The 23134-nt window shown below is 42.5% G+C and overlaps 1 protein-coding gene across 2 annotated transcripts in view; it reads right to left on the reverse strand.

The window, feature by feature from the left end:
- The window catches only part of OIT3 (oncoprotein induced transcript 3), a gene marked incomplete at its 3' end in the record, with an annotated part of 31057 nt that extends 10363 nt beyond the window's left edge, over nt 1–20694 (reverse strand). The window contains exons 1-6 of one of the 2 annotated variants that reach the window (XM_083441411.1): nt 20441–20694; nt 16167–16541; nt 13120–13230; nt 9293–9415; nt 6964–7086; nt 2574–2734 (exon numbers count right to left, since the gene is read on the reverse strand). In XM_083441411.1, coding sequence (XP_083297537.1) covers nt 2574–2734; nt 6964–7086; nt 9293–9415; nt 13120–13230; nt 16167–16541; nt 20441–20510 — 963 coding nt within the window. In that variant the 5' untranslated portion in view covers nt 20511–20694. Of the gene's footprint in view, nt 1–2573; nt 2735–6963; nt 7087–9292; nt 9416–13119; nt 13231–16166; nt 16542–18519; nt 18553–20440 lie in introns of those variants that run through there. The other variant, XM_083441412.1, reaches the window with a different exon arrangement.
- Between the last annotated feature and the right edge of the window lie 2440 nt (nt 20695–23134).

Below are 23134 nucleotides of genomic sequence, written 5' to 3' on the forward strand. Positions count from 1 at the left end.
GGACGAGGAAATATGTGAAGAGGAACAGTTCTATTACGACTGGGTCTGTGTGAGTGAATCTGCAAGAGTGCGGGAGGAGAGGGACAGAAGTCAGCTTCTGTGGGAGCAGAAGACAGCTTCCTAGGAACAAGAAACTCTGGAAACTGTCAAAATTTGCTTTTAAAAATCATTATTATTATTTTATTTGTTGAATTTATATACCTCCCTTTACCCAGGGGTTTCAGGGAGGTTCACAGAAAAGATCAACATAAAAGCCACAATATATATAATCAAAATAAAAACAACCCAATTAACCCCCCCCCCAGCGACATTTTAAAAGGGCATAGGATGTCAATCAGATCAACCAAAGGCCTGGTTTAAAAGGAATGTTTTTGCCTGGCACCTAAATGTGTATAATGAAGGCGCCAGGCAAACTTCCCTGGGGAGCGCATTCCACAGATAGGGAGCCACTGCAGAAAAGGCCCCTTCTCTCGAGGAGGAGAAACACAAAGAAGGGCCTCAGAAGATGATCCCAGGGTCTGGGTAGGTTCATATGGAAAGAGGTGGTCCTTGAGGTATTGTGGTCCTGAGCCATTTAAAGTTTATAGGTCAAAACCATCACTTTGCAGTTGGACCAGGATCAGTATAATATGTTCAAACCATCTTGCTCCAGTGAGCAACCTGACCGCTGAATTCTACACTAGCTGAAGTTTCCAAAGCGTCTTCAGAGGCAGAGGCAACATATTGCAGTAATCTAACCAGAGCATAAGGTAAAGGTAAAGGGACCCCTGACCATTAGGTCCAGTCGTGGCTGACTCTGGGGTTGCGGCGTCATCTCGCTTTATTGGCCGAGGGAGCAGGCACATAGCTTCCGGGTCATGTGGCTAGCATGACTAAGCCACTTCTGGCGAACCAGAGCAGCGCACGGAAACACCATTTACCTTCCTGCCAGAGCGGTACCTATTTATCTATTTGCACTTTGACGTGCTTTTGAACTGCTAGGTTGGCAGGAGCATGGACCGAGGAACGGGAGCTCACCCCGTCATGGGGATTCGAACCGCCGACCTTCTGATCAGCAAGTCCTAGGCTCTGTGGTTTAACCCACAGCGCCACCCGCATTCTAACCAGAGCATAGATAACAGTAATTAGGCTATCCCTTTCCAGATAGAGGCATAGCTGGGCCACCAGCCAAAGCTGATGGAAGGCACTCCAGGCCACTGAGGCCACCTGAGCCTTGAGTGGCAGCAAAGGATCCAGGAGTGCCCCCAAGCTACACACCTACTAGAAAAAACCATGTTTCTAGTCCGTATGCTAACCAAGATAAGAGGGAAAGTGTGTGGACATGCTGAAATGTTAGGGATGGCCAAATAAGATTTCCAGTGGTTGGTGGATGGTTAGCGAAACAGGTATGGAATATGGAATATAAGGGAAATAGAAATTTCTCCCAAATTTCAGAACTGAATGTATGTCAATAGCTATAAGGGAAAAAAGAGAGTAATCACTCCAGCTGTGATAATTTTCAATAAAAAGCTTGTGAGAGGCACAATGCTGAGAACAGGATGCTGGATTTGACGGGTGTCTGAGTGATCCAGCAGGGCTCTTCTTATGTACTTTAAAAATACATAAGAACCTTACTTTAAATGTACTTTAAACACAGAAAAGAGAGTGGAAACCGATTAAATAGCTATAAGATTGATCGGGAGCAGCTGAGGAAGCTGAGAGCTGGTGTCATTATTCTGTCAGCCAACAAAGGGCAGCTTCAGTCTCCTCTGTTGCCAGGCGAATAACAAACTATATTTTCTTAAAAACTAATTTTAACAGAGGTGTTTCTTGTTCTTTTGCTTATTTAGTATGCTGTTGGGTATAAGTGTGTGGCTAATACTGAAATCTAATATAAAAGAAACACTCATTCCTGGAATTGTTCTGGAAAGTTTGAAGTAAAACCAATGTAGATTTTCAGTGTCAATGTGCTCTTGAGAATATTCTTACATACACCAGAACATAGCTGCCAACCGTCCCTTATTTGGCGGGAAAGTCCCTTATCCCAGTGCTGTGTCCCGCTGCTGTCCCTTATTGATGATGTCCCTTAAATTTCCTGGGTTTCAAAGGAAGCAGCTCCTCTCCCTCCCTCCCTGCCAGCCAGGGAGGAGGGAGGCTCCAACTGTGTTGCTTGGCTGTGTTGCTCACCCAATCAGGAGTCTAAGAACACCTGGGGGGTGGAGCTTGCATGCCTCATGCCGATCAAATCGGCAGCGTTGCCTGTGGACTCGCCTTTGCTCAACGCTTCCCAGTGGAGAGGTGACGGTGGTTTTCCTTGCTGCATCCCCTTTGTCGGGTTGCTGCACTGTGGGAACCACCGCTTGAGGCTTCATTTGGCTGCTGGCTGGGCTTTCTGCCTTTGGCTCGGAGGGGCCGGAAAATCTCTTATTTTGGCTGCTGATCCCTTATTTTCGAGGCTGCTGGTCCCTTATTTTCAAATCTGTAAGTTGACAGCTATTCACCAGAATTGCACAGATTCAATGTTATAGGATTGATAGTCTCTAATGGAGATACATCTTTCCAGCCAACAGGAAAAAGCTAATATTCATACATACATCTATAGTGGTACCACAGGATTTCAGGGAGAAGATGATGTTGACATGTGTTCCATTGGATACCCCTTTGCAGGAACCATTGATGAGTGAGAGGTCCATCCCTCCAACTAGATCCTTAGGGATGTTCACCTCTATGGAGGTAGATCTGCATAGGACAGGGACTGTAAGAAAGAGCAAATCTAGTGAGTGAGCTGGAAATGAAACTTAGAGAAGCTGCATGAGTCCTCCTTTGATGCCTCTTTTATCTGCAGCAAATGCTCCCTGATATAGGTCCATCTTGCCTGGTGGAAACCTGGCTTTGATCTGCCGGCTTGTAAAATGTGATGATTATTTTAAGCTTTAGATTCAGCTTCTTTAATCCCCCAGAGACCTGTCTGTCTTCTCTACTGTGACATCCTCACCCCTCAGGATGAGAGCTTAACTGTGCTTACGTTGTATTTCTGAGATCTAGTAGTGTCATGTGCACTTTTGTGATGATTCAGTATTAGAGAGAGGTATTTTATTTTTATCCTAATCTTCCACAAATCAAGGTCGCTTCCAGATAGGAAACTCTCCTCCATTTGTGGCTATGCTGCATATGGCTAGCATTGCATTGGCACCAATAACCTGATCTTCACAGATTAAGAAATTGCCAGACTACCATTGTAGCATGAAGGCAAGAAGATATATTATTGTATATATGAATAATGAAAAATAAATATATCATTGGCCTAGAACTGTGAAACCAATGGCACAGTTTTATTTCATATTTACCTCAGAGAGAACATGTCTGGAATTCACTGACAACACATAGAACATTCTGGAGAGATCCCATGATTAATCTGTATTTGATGGATTCCTACACACACACACACACACACACACACCAAGTTTACTTTAATTTATGTATCTTACACTTGGCACTTATTTTGTTATATAATTAGACAGATGAAATGTTTATTAATCTTGACATGAACTTGACTCAGCTGCATTGTATTGTTGTATTTTGTTTTTTAAAAGTCATTCTCATTTTAAAAACTAAAATAAAATGTTTGTTTGTTTGTTTGTTTGTTTTAAGGCACTGTGAAATGAGTAAAACAGAAAGTTTGACAAAAGACTAACAGCACCTTTCCATGCGGTGTGACAAATTACTTAAAGAAAGGAGGAAAATTCTGTGACATAGCCTAGCCAGCTGTTCGCAACGGGATGAGCTCCCATTGTTCAGTCCTTGCTCCTGCCCACGTAGCAGTTCGAAAGCACGAAGTGCAAGTAGATAAATAGGTACCGCTCCGGCGGGAAGGTAAACGGCGTTTCCGTGCGCTGCTCTAGTTCGCCAGAAGAGGCTTAGTCATGCTAGCCACATGACCCGGAAACTGTACGCCGGCTCCCTTGGCCAGTGAAGCAAGATGAGCACCACAGCCCCAGAGTCGTCCGTGACTGGACTTAACGGGGTCCCTCTACCTTTACCTTTTTAAAATTTAAAAGGTCAAGCAAAAAACCTATATTTGGATAGCACAAGCCCCTTGTGTCAGCCTAAGCAGCTTTTTGGATGTAGGCCAGTGTCTGTGTCAATTTTGCATAAGGTTACATTATCTTTCTATCTCATGAGTATTCTGGATAGGCAAAGAGCCACTGGCCAATTTGTCTCCTGAAAGGATGGCTCTGGGGGTACATTGATTATTCAGCCTGCCTCACCCCATATTGCTGACCTTAGTTATATATGTGAACATTTTACTAACTAGGCAATACCACTTATCATCAAGTCTAACTATCCATGAGGGTGTTGGATTATTCTGGCCCTTAGAGTGGTGTCTGGAGAATAAAGTGTCCTCTAAGAATCAAAAGTGCCCATCAGCCTATATACAATGAAGGAACATTTTCAAGGAATGTTGCTCCATCCTCACAAATAGCCTGATGGGTTAAAGTTCCAGTTTACTACTGACTGAGGCAGAAAACTCACTTCATAATTACCCATTTGAGTTTAACTAGTTTGTGTTCTTTGTTGCCATCACTATACATTCTGTGAGGAAACATTTGATGGAAAACAAACACACTGTCATCCATATTTAGGGAATTTTCTGAAACACAATCTTCACTGTTTCACTGACACATAATTTTCAAGCTTGAGCGATGAACAGACTATAAATTATTTTTAGTGCGGAAAGGTACAGATTTATGAATCCTGCTAATGTAACAGTTAGCAGGCATTGATTTTGCCAGGTTTTTCAGAATCATGAAAACAGGTGCTGCCCCCATTTAAAGTTGATGCATTGATTTCTGACTCCTGGTATCTTGGATAAAATACGGTTTTCTTTTTCCTCAAATGTTACTGTTCAAAACTTTTTAAACCACCTGCCCAGTCCAGGAAATAGTTTTGATAAGAAACAATATGCTGCAGTGTGCACACACGTATGCAGAAGAGTAATATTCCTGCATTTCCCTCCTGGCTTCATCAAGGGTGCTGTTGTGACTGAAGCATACATAATTTTATTTGTATGCCTCCTTTCAGACCATGCTCAATGTGAAAAAAAATATGTAAATGCAACATTACAAAAGTAGCCATAAACAATAAATAAAACATCAGAAAATGGACAACCGGACTGAACAATTTCCACAAAAATCACAATTTCCACATAAATCTAAAATAAAGTTAAAAAAAACCAACAGCAGCAACAGCAAGAATACCCACCCCAACCCACCCCGCAACAACAACACCACAATCCAAGAAACAGAAAATGAAAAGGCAAAGGTTCTCTGTCTTTCAGCAACTGCTCTGGTAGATACACAAGAATGAAGAGGAATCTATGTATCCCAAATACCAGAGAACAAACCAGAAAGCAGGAGGTTGCCGGGGGGGGGGGGGTGAAGGGAAAGGCAAACATTACTTTCAAGCTTCTGAGGGACAATTTGGAAACCATTTCCAGTAATACCTGGCAGATGGATAACTTTGCATAGATGAATTGATCAGCTCACAGACCTGATTTAGGACATTTATTAAGTCATTCAATGAACTCTTTGATAAATGAGCATGCTTGGTGCTTTTCTGCTGTTTGGATCCCAGTTTGAGGGCCTGTCTCTCATTAATCAAGTAAGGCAAGGGCAGAAAATATGTATTTCTTATTGGAAGCAATTTTTAAAGGGGGGGGGGACATAAGAAGGTCTCTTTTTCCCCTCATCCAGCCTTACAGATGAAGGCCAACTTATGTTTCTGAGGCAAATCATAGAATGGCAGAATCTTAGAGTTGGAAGGGACCCTAAGGGTCATCTCAACTAAAGCATCCATGACTGATGGCCATCCAAGGTATGAGAGAAGAAAGACCGTGTTGCACCTGTAGCAGCAAAACCAGATGCCTTCATCTGCCCCACCTCCAATAAAACATGTCTCTCCCATACCGTTCTCCATAGCCATAGCAGGCACAGTAACTCTTCCAATAGTTTGACTTTACCCCTGAAGACGCACTCTTGCCAACATTCACAAGCACTGTCTTTGTGCCCCCTCCCCTCTCCATATCTGCTGTCCCAGAAACGTACATTTCTTTCGGTGCTTTCTCAAACGTAAACAATTCGTAGCTGATCAAGGAATATAATAACTCTCTTTTCAGCAGTATTGAGGGTAATGTTGACTACTAATTTACAGGAAGAGTGTAAAGTGAAACATTAATTTGCAAACTGCTTTGGATAACTGCTGGCCTTGTTACCAACTACATCACCATGCACCTAATTAGAATTAATAAAAAGCTGTATTTATGCAGTTGCAGGCAGGGTCTACATTTTATGTTCCCATAAACTATTGTATGTGTGGTCATAAATGTGTTTTGCTTAATAAAGTGCAGTGGCTGCTCCTTAAACACATTTGTTCCGGAGGACAGCATGTGAGAGTTTTCCCATTGCACTAGATACTCAAGCTGATGAGCCCACTATTGGGCATATGAGACATTTGTCCCACGTATTGTCCTTGCAGAAGAAACTACTGCAGGATGAACCCGCCAAATGCCTCTGACAAATGCAGGGCAGCATAATTTCACAGGTGGGACAGCATTTTGCTGTGACAGGCTGGTGTCGGATACCGTGTTTGCCCATCAAAATGGGAGGTCGAGCAGGAGTGAACAGTAGCAGAACCACCACTGAACAAGGGAAGAGGGATCCATGGTGAGCACACAGCCAAGACAAGTGTTGAGGAACCAAAACTAGGTCAGGGAACATAACTGAGATCTTCCCCAATGTACAGGGCTAGATGGAATGGGTTGATCTGTTGATCTGATCTCAGCGTTCAGGAGGTTCTCCTTCAAAATATATTTCATTTCTAATAGGGTGGGGGCAAAGAAATCAGGTGGTGCATTTGCTCCCCAGCAACATTCTCCTGCACCAGCCACAATGTACTATTTGTCGCTAGCAATCTCAATTGTCCTACCTTGACAAGTGTGGTTGTCATCTGACAAAACAAGACCGCGTGGGCACTCACACTGGTAGGTGTCTTCTACCGTGACGCAAACATGGCTGCAGCCCCCATTGTTGTTGTGGCAACCTTCAATTTCTAGGATAGAGATAACAGTCAGACACACAAAAATCTTTGCTCAACCCAGATCGGCTTGAGATGAAAGTCTCTATCTGTCCATAACAAGGGGATTTTATAGCAATTGTATCTGTGGTATAAACCTTCATATGTTATACATTAACTTTTGCAATCATTCTGGGCAAAATCTTTTCTAAGCTGTATTGATATGAATGGGAACTGTGGAAGAACACGGATGGGAATTGCGAATAGAACATGAATGGGATACTGTGAATATGAATGGAGGAAGAACATGAGTAGGAAGTAGGTCGTGCTTTTTGTGCAGCTCTCATTACTTTAAATGGCACTTGTACATAAGACTTTCTCTGTTGGATGTTACAGCAATTTGGAGGAATAGGCAGCAAAGACACACTTCCTGCTCCCTGTGAATCAATGTACTGTCCTAATCTGCAGAATCCCACAATTTCTCAGTTTTGTGTGTTTTCTTAAAAATAGTTTTTAATATTTTAAAACGTGTAAAACTTAGGCTTCACAACTTGTGTTTTTAAGTGTACAGTTGACCATTAAATGCACGCCTAAATGAGATCCTGCCAAGTTTACAGTTGGTAGCAAATACGGACCAGCTACCATTTTAAGGCAGCCTTTTCCAAGTTAGTGTCCTCCAGTTAGTTTGGGCTACAACTCCCATCCTGCAGGCTGGGGCTGATGGGAGTTGTAGACCAAAACATTTGGAGGGAACCAGGATGGGAGTGTAGAGTGGGCCTTGGGGCAGGCTCCGTACATACGGAAAGAATGAAAAATTTCCAGGTAGTTTTCAAAACATCCAAGGCATTTCTTAGACTGACAAGATCTTGGCAGTTCAAATGAGCTTTAAATCAGTGCCCATGTGTTAGGCTAGGAAACCCCACCACTCTGAGATTATGACCATTAAAACCAATGGTATCCTTTGAAGATTTTGTGGCTGTGCAATGGATGTTGGGGTGGTTGCAAAGTGAATTATATCTTTCCTGGAATGGCTCATAAACCACATGGCATATCAGTAAATATGAAACCGACCAACTCGATTGTATATTGCTCAATAAATTCCTTGGAGAGCATTGAACGCATGAAAAATGTCACCTATTACCTCAGAGTCTTAAAACTATCTATATAGCAAGCACAAATTTCCCAACGTTTACTGAAAAGGAAACAATTACTCTTCCTAGTAAAAACAAAACAAAAAAATAATGATTAAAAAGGATGCTACCAGTGCTTTCCCCCCAAAGGCCAGAATGTTAGATTATGAAGATACAAATATATTATTGATGGATGTGAAGAGGATGAACTAAAGGGCCTTCTTCCTTGGTTACACCTGTGGTCCCTCCACCATTCATTCTCAGACAACAACCCAGGGCCAAGCTAGACCCAAATATAAATCTCCCAATTAAAAAAAAAAAAGTGCCAGTTTTTTTTAAAAAGTGGAAACAGCATTGGTGGAAAGGGCCAATAATTACTGGCATAGCACCAATAATTTACCCAAGGTAAACAGCACTTTCAGAAGAGATTTTATTCTTGGAAGTTTAATCAGGGAGACGGAAGATTAAATCCCACTTTCCTGCCTGCTGCAGTCCCAAAGAACTGATGCCGGTTGCATTTATTTAAAATCTGCACAGCAAATGTAAAGTGGCCCTTAACATCATATGACATTGATTTCCAGCTGGGAGGCTATGGAGGAAGTGTTTAACAATACATGGCTCTGCTATGGTACTCTAGTTCCTATTGTGTAGTTCACATTTCTGTCGTTGTCCCATTCAACTAGTTGTTATTATTTTTAAGGAAGACAACTCATGCTGTAAGACAGGGATGGGAAACATGTGACCTTTCAAATGTTTTGTTGGAGCCATGCATACATCATTTTATTTGTATGCCAGCTTTCCATAGCCAAAACCATGCTTGAGGCTGCTAACAAAATGAAAAGAATTACACAAACATAACAAAAGTAGTCATAAGTAATTAATAAAGCATCAAAAAGTACACAAGCAAGTTGAACAATTTCCACATAAACCATGATTATAGAAACAAAAAGATACAAATAAATAGCATCAGTAACAGCAACACCCACCCCAACGAAAACCCCTAAACAATACCCCAGCCAAAGAGTCTGTTCACCAGCCTCAGCTTTTGTAGCTGGAGTCAGTCCCAGGTGTAAAAAAGCATGCAAGACCTGGAGCAAGGGATCCTTACTCACCCTGGCAGGTCTTTCCATCCTTCCCTAGAATTCGCCCAACTCCACATTCACAACGGTAGGAGTTCTTGAGGTTCACACAGAATTCACTACAACCTCCGTTATTCTGTTCACATTCATTTTCATCTGTGGGGAAAAACAGGAGCCACAAATCCACAACTTAACAATATGAAGCTGGTGATTAAGAAGTGTAATATGCAAACCAATTGCTCCATTAATGAAATCTGAATCAGGGAATCATTTTTTCCCCTTTAGGTGGCACAGGCTAGTAGTAAGGATCACCTTACACGTTATGAAAAGACAGCCAGGATTCTGAGTCTAAAGAAACAGCCGTGTTCTCACTTGCATTACACACATGGGCATGGGCACACAAAAATAAACGTAAGAGTTATATGAACCAGATGTCTGTGCCATCGTTTGTTTTGGGGTGAATCTTCTACATGACACAGCACACATGGAGTATACTGAGTACTTTGGGTGCAGCTTGAATCTCATTGAATCTGGACTCAGCTACATTAGTCAAAAAACAGTGTTTTGAATGCATTATAAAGACGCAACACCAGATGGCGGTGGAGGGAGGGAATTCTAAGCAATTTTCCATAGCGTTTTTTTCCTTTTGTTATAACGATTTAATTTCTGACTTATTTATAGTGGGTTTTTCCTGTATGTAGATCAACCCCTATATTACATTTTCTGTACAGTAATATAGAGGAAAATCTGCTTAATAAATGCTGGAAATCCCTGTACCCAATTAAACTAATGTCAGAAAAGATGAAGGGGAAATCAAGACAAACCAGACCACTGATTCCTAGATGAAAATGTGCTATAGTTTTTCAACTTCCATGAAATTCCAGAGGGCTGAGAAGAGGGAGCTACTCAGCATATTCTTGAAAGTGATCTTTTTCTAGTTAGATAGCTCAGTGAAACCTTTCCAGGGCATTTTAATTCAATGCGGTTTTTTGCCATCCCATTTGTCAGCTATGTGCATAAAGACTCAGAATTAGGCCAGATTTCATAGGGTGAGTGGCGGAGATGTTATTAGGACAAGAGATTCATTAGTACCCTATTATTAGCATTCTATTAATTAGTAGTGCTTACTAGGCAGCAAATCCCATTGAAATCAGTAGGAATTAATTCTGAGTAGTGTTAATTCTGAGCACTGTTAATCAATGATGAAACCCAGAGAACCTCTATACTTGAGTCTATCCTTGGGTGGAATTCCATTACATATTCACAAATTCAGGTTGCTCAATTAAAGTTCATTTGGTGTTCTTGCATGACAAATGGGCTTTCCCTTAAAAGGATTTTTTGAGAGAAGGAATGTGATGCAGAAAAATGTAGAATAGGTAAAGGTAAAGGGACCCCTGACCATTAGGTCCAGTCGTGGCCGACTCTGGGGTTGCGGCGCTCATCTTGCTTTATTGGCCAAGGGAGCTGGTGTACAGCTTCCGGGTCATGTGGCCAACATGACTAAGCCGCTTCTGGCGAACCAGAGCAGTGCACGGAAACACCGTTTAACCTTCCCACCAGAGTGGTACCTATTTATCTACTTGCACTTTGATGTGCTTTCAAACTGCTGGGTTGGCAGGAGCAGAGACTGAGCAACAGGAGCTCACCCCGTTGTGGGGATTCAAATCGCCGACCTTCTGATCGGCAAGTCCTAGGCTCTGTGGTTTAACCCACAGCACCACCTGCGTTCCCCCACCATGGAAACAAATTAGAGTGAATGCTCAATAAATAGCTGGCACCATCTGACCTCCCCACAAACTTTGCATATACAGATCAGGTTGAAGGCTCAGTAAACATCAGAATGACGAATGCTCATCTGAAAGCAACCCCAAATCTTCAAAAGCTTTTTAAAAGAAGAGCTGTTTTTTACCAGAGCTCACGCTAGTAGGCAGTGTGGCATTAATCCAAACTTTACAAGTCATAAATAGCTTGAAGATTGCTGCAGTAACTTAAGAAACTTGAAGAAAGGAATTTCAGAAAGAGCTGCTGAGAATTAAGATTCATAGCATATAACCAGGGAACCGCATGTTGAATGAAAAGCTAAACCAGTTAACTTGATTGATGAAAGACCTCTCAGATGATGGTGCTCAATGCTGTGGTAGCATTGCCAGACTCCAATCCTGCTAGATTCCCCAGTATCCTCAATTAGGAAACAGGGAATGCAGAAGGAAAACTTGAGAATGTGGGAAGGAGGAAGGCAATGGTTTTTGAAATATACCTGAAGTTGTTATTATGCAGAACTCAGGAAACTAATTAGGAAGGCGAGTAAGCCTCAGAGATCTCAGGCAGAAGAATGAGAGGATTGCATTAATATAGTTTCCCTAATATATGCATTTTAATCCATGCTTATTTGCTGGAGAACTGCCTCACAAAATAAGCAGAAGTTGCCAATTTCAAATTGCAGCTGCGTTTCAGTTCACAGACTGGTTCATGAAGTGCAAATTAGGTATTATTATTATGAAACAGGCACTGCTGCTTCTTGCAAAGGAGGCAGGGCCAGCTGGGCACTCTTGGGAGCACTGCCTCTTTGGCTTCCACTGCTTCACCTTGCCTCATGAATGGGCCGGCCCTGGTGGCTGCAGGTACATAAGAGACAACCTGACCCTGAGTGAGAGAGGACTTGAACAGATCAGCAGAGGAAAAGTCTCGAATGAGAGGCAGGTGTGTGATGGGATTGTGAATATGTATGAGACTAGCTTTACACTAACCTTGAGATGTTATTTGGTCCTTGCAAGCAAAGCTGCTGCCCTTTGACTGGCTCTAAGCATTTACTGTCTGACACTGAGGTTTTAGATGCTTCCGCACAGTCTCCAAGATGCCAGGATAATTAAGCCATGGATGTAATCATGGCAGCATGGAAACAATGCACAGCCCTCCTAATTAGCCCCCAAAATATTGCCTTCGTCCACTTTCCTCCTCTGCAAGCTGAGATCTCTTCGGGTTTTCCAAGGGTGCAACAACAAAGTGCAAACAGTTTGTGCTGGCTCAACACCCAGTTTAGTGATTGCACATTCATTGGGTTGGGGTTGCTGCAATTCAGTTTTGGTATTTGCTCTGGGCCAGTATGGACCGTATTTGAAAAGTCTGATCCAGAGCTGGAGCACAGCCACACTCTCCACTCCCCATATGGAGACAGCAAATCTGTTTGTGCCCTATGCACATAGGACTTTACACAGTTGTACTGTCCACGTGGTACCCTGGCTCTATGGTTAGAGCAGATCTCCTGAATGCCTGTGCCCATGCTGTGCCAGAGAGAGGAAAGGGAGATTACTGGGAAAGCACCTAGACCTTAAGAGAAATTGGTTTATTCCAACCTTTGACTATTGAACTGTTCCTATTCTGTATTTTGAACAGGTTTATTTACAAAGGATTTACAGTATGGGTAGCTAAGATTCACGACGCAGTGTATTTTTAAGATGTTTTCTTTTTTTTTTTACTCCTACGTTCTTGTTTGTTTCCTAACTTTTTCCTCTCTGTTTCTGTAGTGGTTGTTTTCCAGACTATTCTCATACACTGATTATTCCCAATGGCTTGTATTTCCACTAGCAAGTGGCAAGCATGACTTGTGAAAAGTCCATCCAACACTCTGAAACTGATCGTGAAAAAACAATGAACAGAAGTATGAAACAGCAGAGGGGAAATCCTTCAGCTACTTGTTCATTTCTTCTCTCTCTCTCTCTCTCTCTCTCTCTCTCTCTCTCTCTATCTCTCTATCTCTCTCTCTCTCTCTCTCTCTCTCTCTCTCTCTCTCTCTCTCTCCCCCCACCGCCTTGATACTTCCCTTTTGCCTCTTTTGTCTCCTCTTCTGCGTCTTTCCTTACCAAGGCAGGTCTGTCCGTCAGGTCCCAATATTGTTCCTAAAGAGCATGTGCAGTCTCCAGTGTCCAAACAAGAGCCCCGGCAATCTATCATGTCACAGATGTCGTAGAAATCTGCAGAATTACAAAGGAGGATTGTTAAAGATACAGGAGTAAACCGTGTCCTCCCTAAAAGAGGGCACGTGTTGCAGTGAGACCTGGAGACTGACCCCCTGTGTTGTGGGTGGGTTTGATTGGTCAGCCACAACATCGGATTGGTAGGTCCCTCTATGTTGGGTTCAATCTGACCAATGGGGCGCAGTCCAAATGGACCGAGGGACCTATTTATACCCATGCATGTGACCCATGCACGGCTCATGCATTTGGAACACACGCCCACCTCTCCCTATATTTAGGGCTGTGTGCTTGACCTTGCTATGCCATTGTGTGTTGTCTGTCATTGGGACAGGGGCACGGCAGGAGTTTCCCCACTTGGCTGATTGGCTGTTGCCATTTGGGTTTCGCCTGCCGCGTAGCAGATCGTCACAACTTGTAGGGTTGCGGATAGGCACTGGTTCAGGTGATAGGGATGGGGGAGCAGTCCATCTCGCCATCCCTATGTGAAGGGTTTTCTGTTAAAGGAATCTAGGGACTCAAATGGTCTGGTCAACCCCTGAGAGGTGGTTGTGCCCGTACCTGAGTCCGGGGGGGGGGGGATCTGGCTGGTGAACAGAGCCTGTACCCAGCTTTTCGCCTACCCAGGTTTTCACCCTTGGCTGAGCTATGCTGGTGCCCTGGGTCAGTGCTGCCCGCAAGGGTGCAGGGAACTAGTCGAACCAGAGCCCATACAACCACTCACCTTCTGTAATCAATAAAGTTGTGGCCTAAATTCTGCCAAAAACCAAAACTAAAATTTGAGTCATGTGAGAATTTATTTAGTGGAGAGGTCTCTGGGTCTGAACACGCAATTACCTTCCATGTTCACAGTTACATTAATAGGGTTCAAGTGAAGGGCTGAACTAGATGCAACAGTGCTAAGCTTGTATGTCTGAATCAGGTACTACACCAGTAGATATTTGAAGATGGCTACCTTACCTCCTCTGTGTCTATTCTTATCCAGGCTAAGCATACCCAACTCCCTCAACCTTTCCTCATAAGGCTTTGTTTACAGATCCTTTATCAACTTGGTCACCCTCCTTTGCTCACGTTCCAGCTTGTCAATATCCTTCTTAAATTGTGGTGTAAACAATTTTGTAACACACATTGGAAACAAATATTTCTGATGATATATTCTGATTATTCTGGATTGCGTTGTTTTGTTTTCAGCAGGGATGATTCCTCAATATCAGTTGAAGCAGTTGGATTTGAAAAGCTCATCCAGCTGAAATTCTCTGACTGGTATGGCTATTAAAAACACTGGTGCCCAAATACTGACCCTCCCTGAGCCATGGAGTCTGTATTGATTTGATTCTAGTACTGGCAAAACCCTTAATCTGTGCAACTTCAGTTTGATAAGGTTTTGAGCATGAAAGGAGAAAATCAATACATTTGTCTTCAGGAAAACATTTTCCAAGGTGAGGCATTTTTTAAAGGTGACATACAGTTTTCATCTTTCGCATTCCTGATTTGCAGGAATCCCAAATAGCTCCAACATTTATTTGCAATAGAAATCCAGTTGTCAGTGCCTCGGGATTATTTAACAACTCACAGATTTTATGATTGGAGGCAATGGCTGAGGGCACGTTGCATGGCCTTGTGCATTGAATAAATCAAACCGACATGATCACTGTATCAAAGCCAGTCCGGGTGTATTCCACTTTCAAGGTAAGAGCCAGAACAGAAGGCTGAATTTGTCGTCAATGCAATAAAAATGATTTTTTATTATCTGGGAGGAAAGGAGTGTTTTATTCAGCTTTTAAGAAAATCAACTCCTTTCTTTTAAAGTGTCGGTTTAATTCAGTCAGTTGTACAAGAAATGTGTTCAGTAATAATATCTGTCAATTGAGAGCAGTGATTCAGATTAAAAAATAGGCCAGTATTAAAAAAGTTACTTTAGGTGCTCTCGAAGCAGGGGTGAGAAATCTATTGCCCTCTGAGTGTTATGAGACTCGTAACTCTAACCAGTTCCAGCCAGCATAGTCAGTGACCAGGGATGATGGGAATTGTAGTCCAACAACATCCTAAGGAATTCAGGACAGGATATGTGATCCCCTATCATCCAAATTGTAAATTCACAAACCCAGTGAGGTAGATTTCACTGAGAGCTAGGAAAATAACACAAGGTCACTTAGTGAGATTCATGGTTGGGCATCAATTTGAACCCAAGTCTTCTCCACTTTAAGGGCAAATTGATAGCATGTTGGAGATCCATGATCAGATTTCATAGGAACAGACATCTTCCCAGAACACATAGCAGATTTGTGTCTCAAATGTGCAGCAACTTACAAAAAGAGCCAAAACAACAGAGCTGTATAAAACACACAAGACAGCTAAAAGCAAGCAAACTACAGTATCTCATGAAGTAATCCAGCAATGCAAAAGCTTTCCTTAAAATACAGGTCTTGGCCACACCTCCAGAAGTTCACAAGGGGATGAAGCCAGCTGCCCTTCTCTAGGAAAGAGTTCCAGCAAGAGAATGCCACTTCAGAAAGGCCTTTCTAGCCCCACCATAAAAAAGGAGGCCTCCTCAGCTGATTGCAATGCACAAGGGGGAATTGTTTTCCAGAAGAAATAAATTACTAAAATAGATTTCTCAGTGATAAACTATAAATACCAATGAATAGCGCAACAGGAAGCTATTAACTAGATTGCCTGGGGATGCAGAGATGAACTGGAAATCCAGCTTTAAATTGCTTGAGGAAGGAGGGGGAGCTTTGTTCTATATTTTTTTATATATGAATGAACACAGCTTTATATGAGAAGTCCCCACGGTGAAATCAACAACTGAACGAAGGGATTTTCCATACATGACAACACAGGTACCATAGAACTTTATTTAAGTTGTAGGCATTATATTATATGCCCAAGGGGAACTCCTCTTTGCAACTAAAGAAGTTTTGGGGGTCACTTACGCCCACAGTAGGCATGGAAGCAGACACTGGGCTTGGTTAACTGGTAGACATAATAGCCTCCTGGGCAGGCCTTGACCTCAACCGTTGTGTTCCACATGCAGCAGTTTCCATTGAAGGTGGCACAGGCCTGCCTCTGGACAATGCCATCTGACTCCTGAGGGTGGCTACCATTTAGCCATATTGGAGCATGGGTACCACAGTGGTTTTCCGGGATGCAGAAGGTGGGCATGGCATCGCCAGCCATCCCAGTGAAGCGGTACCATTCCCCGTCAACATGGCTGTCACACTCGGGTTGGTCGTGAGAGCCGTTGAAGTGGTGTTCAGTGTTCCTCCAAGGTTCATTCAGACTGATGTAGGCAGAGCAAGGATCAAGAGCTGCAACATGGAAAGAAGAGAGAGCCCCGTGGCAATCAAAAGAACAACAGTATACATGCCAAGGATCTGTGGGGAAAGACTTGTGAAACGAAGATTAGCAAAAGGCAAATAATCAGTCGCCTAAGGCAGAGAGGGCCAAATTCTCTATTTTGGAGCGCATTCTATCCATCACACAATAACACAGACCCAGGACTGACCTTTGATTCAGATGCACAAACTGTCCTCAACCTCATTGTAAAGCGGATGCCCGCAAAGCAGGAAGATCTTCTCCCTTGCAGAGCATGCGCACTCCAGCACAGCCTCCCATTTACAAGTTAACACCCATTAAATCACACATTACAAGCAATTCCATAAAAAGAGATGCAATCATCTCTCCCTTTATATACCCAGCCAATCGCTGTGCTCTGCAGGAGAGAGAACCTCCTGCAGATAACATCTCATCAGGAGGTCCATTCTGTACAATGTAGGAATCGGGCCTTTATCATGAGAGCATCTCCCCTTCAAAAGTCCCTCCTGTTAAACATCTCTTGTCCTTTTGGTGCCTGCTGATGGTCTCTCTTTTTCAGCAAGCCTTTTGTTCCAGTCTGTGTCTATGTTGCAATTGGTTTTATATATATATATAATTGCTGTAATTGTTTTCGTAGGGTTTTGTTGTTGTTAAATCATTTCAAGATACTATAATGCCACCCATTTCCCCCTCCCCTTCCTTAGCAAACCATGAAAACCAACATCATTGATCTTGGTTAAAATTTAGTAGGGGCTCTGAGGGCTGCATAAAATGATCTCACGTACTGGATCTAGCCATTAGATTTATTTCCCATTTAAGGAGTGGGACACCCCACCAAACATCTTTTTTAATTCCCTACAATGGTCTGCTATTGGGTTGATGTAGTTTCTGGCTCTGTTTGGGGAGAGGGCGTTGATAAGCAATGAAGGAACCTAGGACCCTGCAGATTTATCCCCTACCCCACCCGGCACTATATTTTAATTTTAAAATTTATCATATTTTACAAATGGGGCTTTACAGCGCTGGCCCACAGTGCTGTTAAATTGCACTTAGAAATTGTCTTGAAATGTCTCTGTCTTATCCTGGGAGGCTGTCTTCTCTGTCACCTTTCCTTGCCCTGGGATATACCGGTACATTGGGCCCTTCCTCTTCATTCTCTGGCTTGCCTCCTGCCAGTAAGAAGCGATTAAAATAGGTCTCTAAGCTGCCGTTTCTTTGTGTCTGTGCTTTCTGCTAGGCAGAATGGTGCTCTCCTTGACAATGGTTCATGAGAGTGGCTTTGATCTCCCCAGTTCAGAGCAGAACACTTGACTCACGCTGCCATCGGGTGCAATGACTTGCAGTTCTCCCTCACCTTGCAAACTAATTTTCTACATACTTTCCGTTCCCTAGTGTTTAAAGGTCTTCATAGACCTTAAAGACCAGCCCTGGTCCTTATTAAGTTAATAATTTGCTTAGAGTTTGATACACACACAGAGAGAGAGAGAGAGTAAAAATGATATTCAAAACATGATAAAATATATGCAAAACCAAAAAACAACAAAAATGAAAACTGCAATAACTAAAACAGAATACAGCAGCACCAATCCTTTTATAGCCAAGGAAAGGTTTTGCATATAGGGATGCTTTCAGCTAGCAGTGGAAAGAATATAATGTGGTGACTTGGTGGATCTCAGTAGGCATCAAAGCCTAGAGGGTGTGGATGCCACCACAGAAAAGGACCTCCTGCGTGTTCCAAGCAACCTCCTTCTCCCTCTGATCTGCAGGTCTGGAAAGGACCTCATGGGAAGCTAGTTTCTTAGGGATGCAGGGCCCAGATATTTTAAAGGTGATACACAGTACAAATCTGAGAGGTAACCACAAACAGTCAGCACAGAATAGATATAACGAAAGTGGTGCTACTTTCCTTGTGACCCTTCCTTCTTCATAAATGCACCACAGTTCTGGACCAGGTAAAGCTGATGGAACTACCTTCAAGGCCGGGTTCTTTCCATGCCCTCCATCTCTGCTTGCATCTCCTATTGCAATAAAGTTCTCCTAACTGGATGATGGTGAGATATCTCATTTAAGCACCATCTATTTATTGATCATGCACAAGTGCTGTTGCCTGCAGTGAGAGCTTTGTGTATGTACAAAGGGCATCTGAGTCAACCTGTTCCTAAGAAGCAGGATTTCATAGAGATTTAAAGTGGAAGCCGCCAGAGAGAAGAATGTAATAAAAATATTCATTTCACTTTTCATCAGGCCTGTATTTAATCTTCCCCCAGCAGCTTCTGCAGCGAAAGTTTGCAGCTTAAATCTTTGCATATATTTAACACCTGATTAAGCACCAGTTAACCATGACTGGTCAGGTCCACCATTAAAGCAGGATTTATGCTAATATTTTTCTGACTAAGGCAAATCCATTACTTTTCACTATCCTCACTCTTAAAGAAGGCAATTGTTCTGGCTAGGCACACAGCAAAACTGAACAAATCAAGTTTTTCTACCTTTTGATGCTTTATTTCCCACTGGGCTTCTCCTGCATTATTTAACCCAAATTTTAGGAATTCTGCAATGTCTGTAGCACCATTTGAAAATAAGAATATGCATTTTAACCTAATGAGAAAACAACTTGGACACAGACGAACTGTGATTGCTTCACTTGCCTGTGATTATAGATATTGCAGTGGCTGCAATTCACACTCATCAGAATTAATGGACACGTTATGCAGGAGAATCCACAATTGATCTCCTGGCTTAAAAAGAAAAATCCACCTTGAAATGCAGCTCTGTGTATGTATTTCTCTGTGTCTGTGTTTATGACATTTTCTTAATCAAAGTCGACATACACACAAACACACCATTCACAGATTTTCTTGCTCCATGGTGGGAAAATACACAACGCAATTATATAGCCAACATTCTGTGATGGTTTGAATGTTAGGCTCTCGGTGGATCCAAGAATGGGGTGTTGGTATCTGTTTGAATTTTAGCTCCTACCACTGGAATTTCTCAACATCACTACCACATTTGAAGTTATGCCTCAGAACCCAAATTAAGAATTTGGTGTTCCATGTATACCTGTGATTCAAAGTCCACCACAGAGCAGATTCTGTCTTAGTGGTGAATGGGAGCATGATAATCTCTTCTACAGATGCTGAGAAAGTGGGTGACATCCAAGAATCTTGGCCAACTTGAATAATTTGCTGGCTCAGTGAAACTGTTCTTCTTCTCTATCCTTAAGCCCCAAATTCCCAAGATCAGATTTGTGCACAGGGATGCAGGTGGAGGAGAGGAAGGAGAAGCCCTCAAAGCTTTTATGACAACACCACGACGGTTTAGATTGGGGGGGGGGTATTTCGATTTCTTGAAAAGAGTCCTATTTCATTTTCTTTCTCACAAGCAGAATACATTTCATCTTAGGACTTTTGTAGTCCTTTGGGAAAGGTGTAGGATATGGTTTAGGGGGCGTTGGTTCTCCCTTGCATGAAACAGAGAAGCAACTTAGAATCCAAGGCAGTAACTATCTCATTTTTAACCCAGCCTTCAGACAGGGTACATCAAATATAAAAACCAAACTACAATATAATCATTCTGATCAAAAGCATGTAAAGTCAACTAGTATAGCCTCTAAAAAAAAGAAATCTAGGATTTAGGTTTAGGTGCCTGTGAGATTTACAGGGCAAACATAATATTTGGGGGAAGGCTCACATTCTCCCACCGGTAAGAAATTAAGGGCAAAAAGTGTTAGGGGAAATGCAAGATCCTTTTGCAATTGAAATGCAATGCTAACTCTGGACTATGTTCACTACAACTCAGTTTGGCTGGGAAAAGACCTAAAAGGAGGGCAAAGTCACTGCAAGAACACTCACTGCCAAAGTGTCTAATAAATGGCTTTGCGTCTACTTACCCACTGTGTTCTCCTGCAAGGGCTGTGCTTTAGCATGGAGGTACAAGGACAAAATGAGAAACAGGAACATCCCCCTCTGACCAAGGCCACGTGCTCTGTCAAAATAATCCCTTTTAAGCACGCAACGTGGGTTCACCTGTATTCTCTCTCTCTCTCGCTCTCCTTGACACACCAAATGGGTTCTGGAGTCCTGAAGCAAGCTCACATGAAGAGAGAGTCTGTTAAGGGTCCTGGAGGTTTTATCAGAGGAAGAGGCTGTAAGGAATGCAGAGCCCAACGGCAGCCTTGACCTGCCCCATAGCAGCTCTGCCTTTCAGAGTCAAAGAGGGTTATTTCCCCCACACGCGGATGCATTCATTTTGTTTCCAAGCCCATCCTCTGATTGTTTTCTTGTCCAAGTGCCCTAAAGTGACACACCTGCTATCTTATCTGGAAAGACCACTGAGGAAGGGAGACCCAGGCATCCTGTGGAGATGTGGGAAGAAAGGAAGATGGCTCCTAGCTATTATCTCCATCTTATTTTTTTTCTTCTGCTTCCTGTCATGAGGAAAGGACAAGAGTGTCTTAATCAGAGGAAATAGGAGAGCAAGAGACAATGAGACTTCAAACCCCCCCCCGCCCCCCGTCTGCCAAAATAGAGCAAAACATGCCTTCAGACCATACCCTGAGACCAACCTACCACTGAGGGAGGCTAGCTGGATGCCATACTAAGGTCCCTTGCCCCCCTTCAGGGCTGAACAGCTGGGCGAGGCACCCACACTTTCACAGATGAAAGGAGAGACACTCTTGGGCCCTTGTTGACACAGCTCTGTTTTCTGAGCCTCTACACTTCCAGCTATTAACTCAGTGCTGTGTATTCTTCTCCATTTGCTGCTATAAATTTCTGAGGCAGGTGTAGCAGGTGTTCATAAACAGCATAATAGGGGTGCATTGTTGTTGTTTAATTGAAAGATTGTTTCATAAAGTTTTTACCTCAGAATGAATTTGTGGCTGGACATATTATATATGTAGCAGCAGCAAATGAAGCATCTTCAGCAACGTTTACTTGTTCAGCCACACCGGGGGAAAGGTCAGTCTGCCTATTTTATGGAGTACACTAAGGGCAAATCAAAATGTTACTCGTGGCTCTCATTCTAATGTCTTCTCCATTTAGCAAAAGGGGTGTGAGAAGGAAGGTCAAAGTTCTTACGGCACAACCATTAGAAAGTGTCCTTGGTCTCTAATGATTGTGCAGTAAGAACTTCAGCGTTCAGCTCCCAAAACATAAAACTCCCATTGAAAGGGCACCCGTACAACCAGCCAAGGGAAGTTATGCGTTGTTGGAGGCTGATATAGACTTCGTTTTAGGATCAAATAAAATAAAATATGACAACTTTCAGCTGAATTTCTGATCTGAAGCACGCACACACATAAAATGTTATTTCTCTTCACTGCCTGCCTCAGCTTATGCTTGATGGCTGGTATTATTCATTTTGACTAGTTGTATCTCTGTAGTAACTACAGGGTAGTTGATCAATGAGAAACCCTTAGAATAAGAGGGGTCAGCAGCCTCTCGTTTGCCCAATCTCGAAGACAAAAATTGTGCAGAAATGTTGCCCTCCATCACCCGCTGATGGTGAGATTCCTAGCCTCCAGAGATTTCTCTGCCAGATTTAAGGATTGGCCTTTCAGCTACTTGCTTCAGAATAAGCACAAATGTACTTCTGTCAAGAGCTCTTCTATCACGCCTCCTTGAAACTGGCCAGTGCCTCAGACTGTCCTTGGATCCACTTTATTCATTTATATCCTGTTGGTACAAGATAGTGCAGCAGCACATTAAAACATACCGTGCATATCTAGTGGAAAAAAAGTTTAAGAACTGATTCAAGAATTTGGCCAATTGGCAGGCTTTAAATTAAATAAAACAAAAACTAAGGTTTTGACAAAAAATCTGACAGAAATTGAAAATGAAAGGTTTCAGAAAGAAACAGGTTTAACAGTAGTGAAGAAAGTTAAATATTTGGGAATAACTATGACAGCAAAAAATGGGAACTTATTTAAAGACAACTATGAGAAATGCTGGACGGAGATAAAAAAGGATCTAGATACGTGGTCTAGCTTGAAACTCTCACTACTGGGGCGCATTGCTGTAATTAAGATGAATGTATTGCCAAGAATGCTGTTTTTGTTTCAGACACTGCAGATTATTGATAAAACTGACTGTTTCAAGAAGTGGCAAAAAGATCTATCTAAATTTGTCTGGCAGGGCAAAAAGCCAAGGATAAAATTTAAAATATTAACAGACGTTAAAGAAAGAGGGGGCTTTGCCCTGCCAGACCTAAAACTCTATTATGAAGCAGCAGCTTTCTGCTGGTTGAAGGAATGGCTACTTCTTGAAAACACAGATATATTGGATTTAGAAGGGTTCAATAATGCATTTGGCTGGCATGCATATCTATGGTATGACAAAGTTAAAGTGCATAGAATGTTCAAAATTCACATTGTCAGAAAAGCACTGTTCAATGTCTGGATTAGATATAAAGATCTTTTGGAAAACAAAACTCCAAGGTGGTTGTCTTCAATGGAAGCTAAGGCAGTAAAGAGACTCAATATTTAGGCAAATTGGCCGAAGTATTGGGAGATTTTAGAACAGGATGGTGACAAACTGAAACTGCAGAGTTTTGATAAACTAAAAAGTCCGAGATTGGCTTCATT

This window comes from Podarcis tiliguerta (assembly GCF_965153285.1).
Source record: "Podarcis tiliguerta genome assembly, chromosome: 5".
Taxonomy (NCBI): Eukaryota; Metazoa; Chordata; class Lepidosauria; order Squamata; family Lacertidae; genus Podarcis; species Podarcis tiliguerta.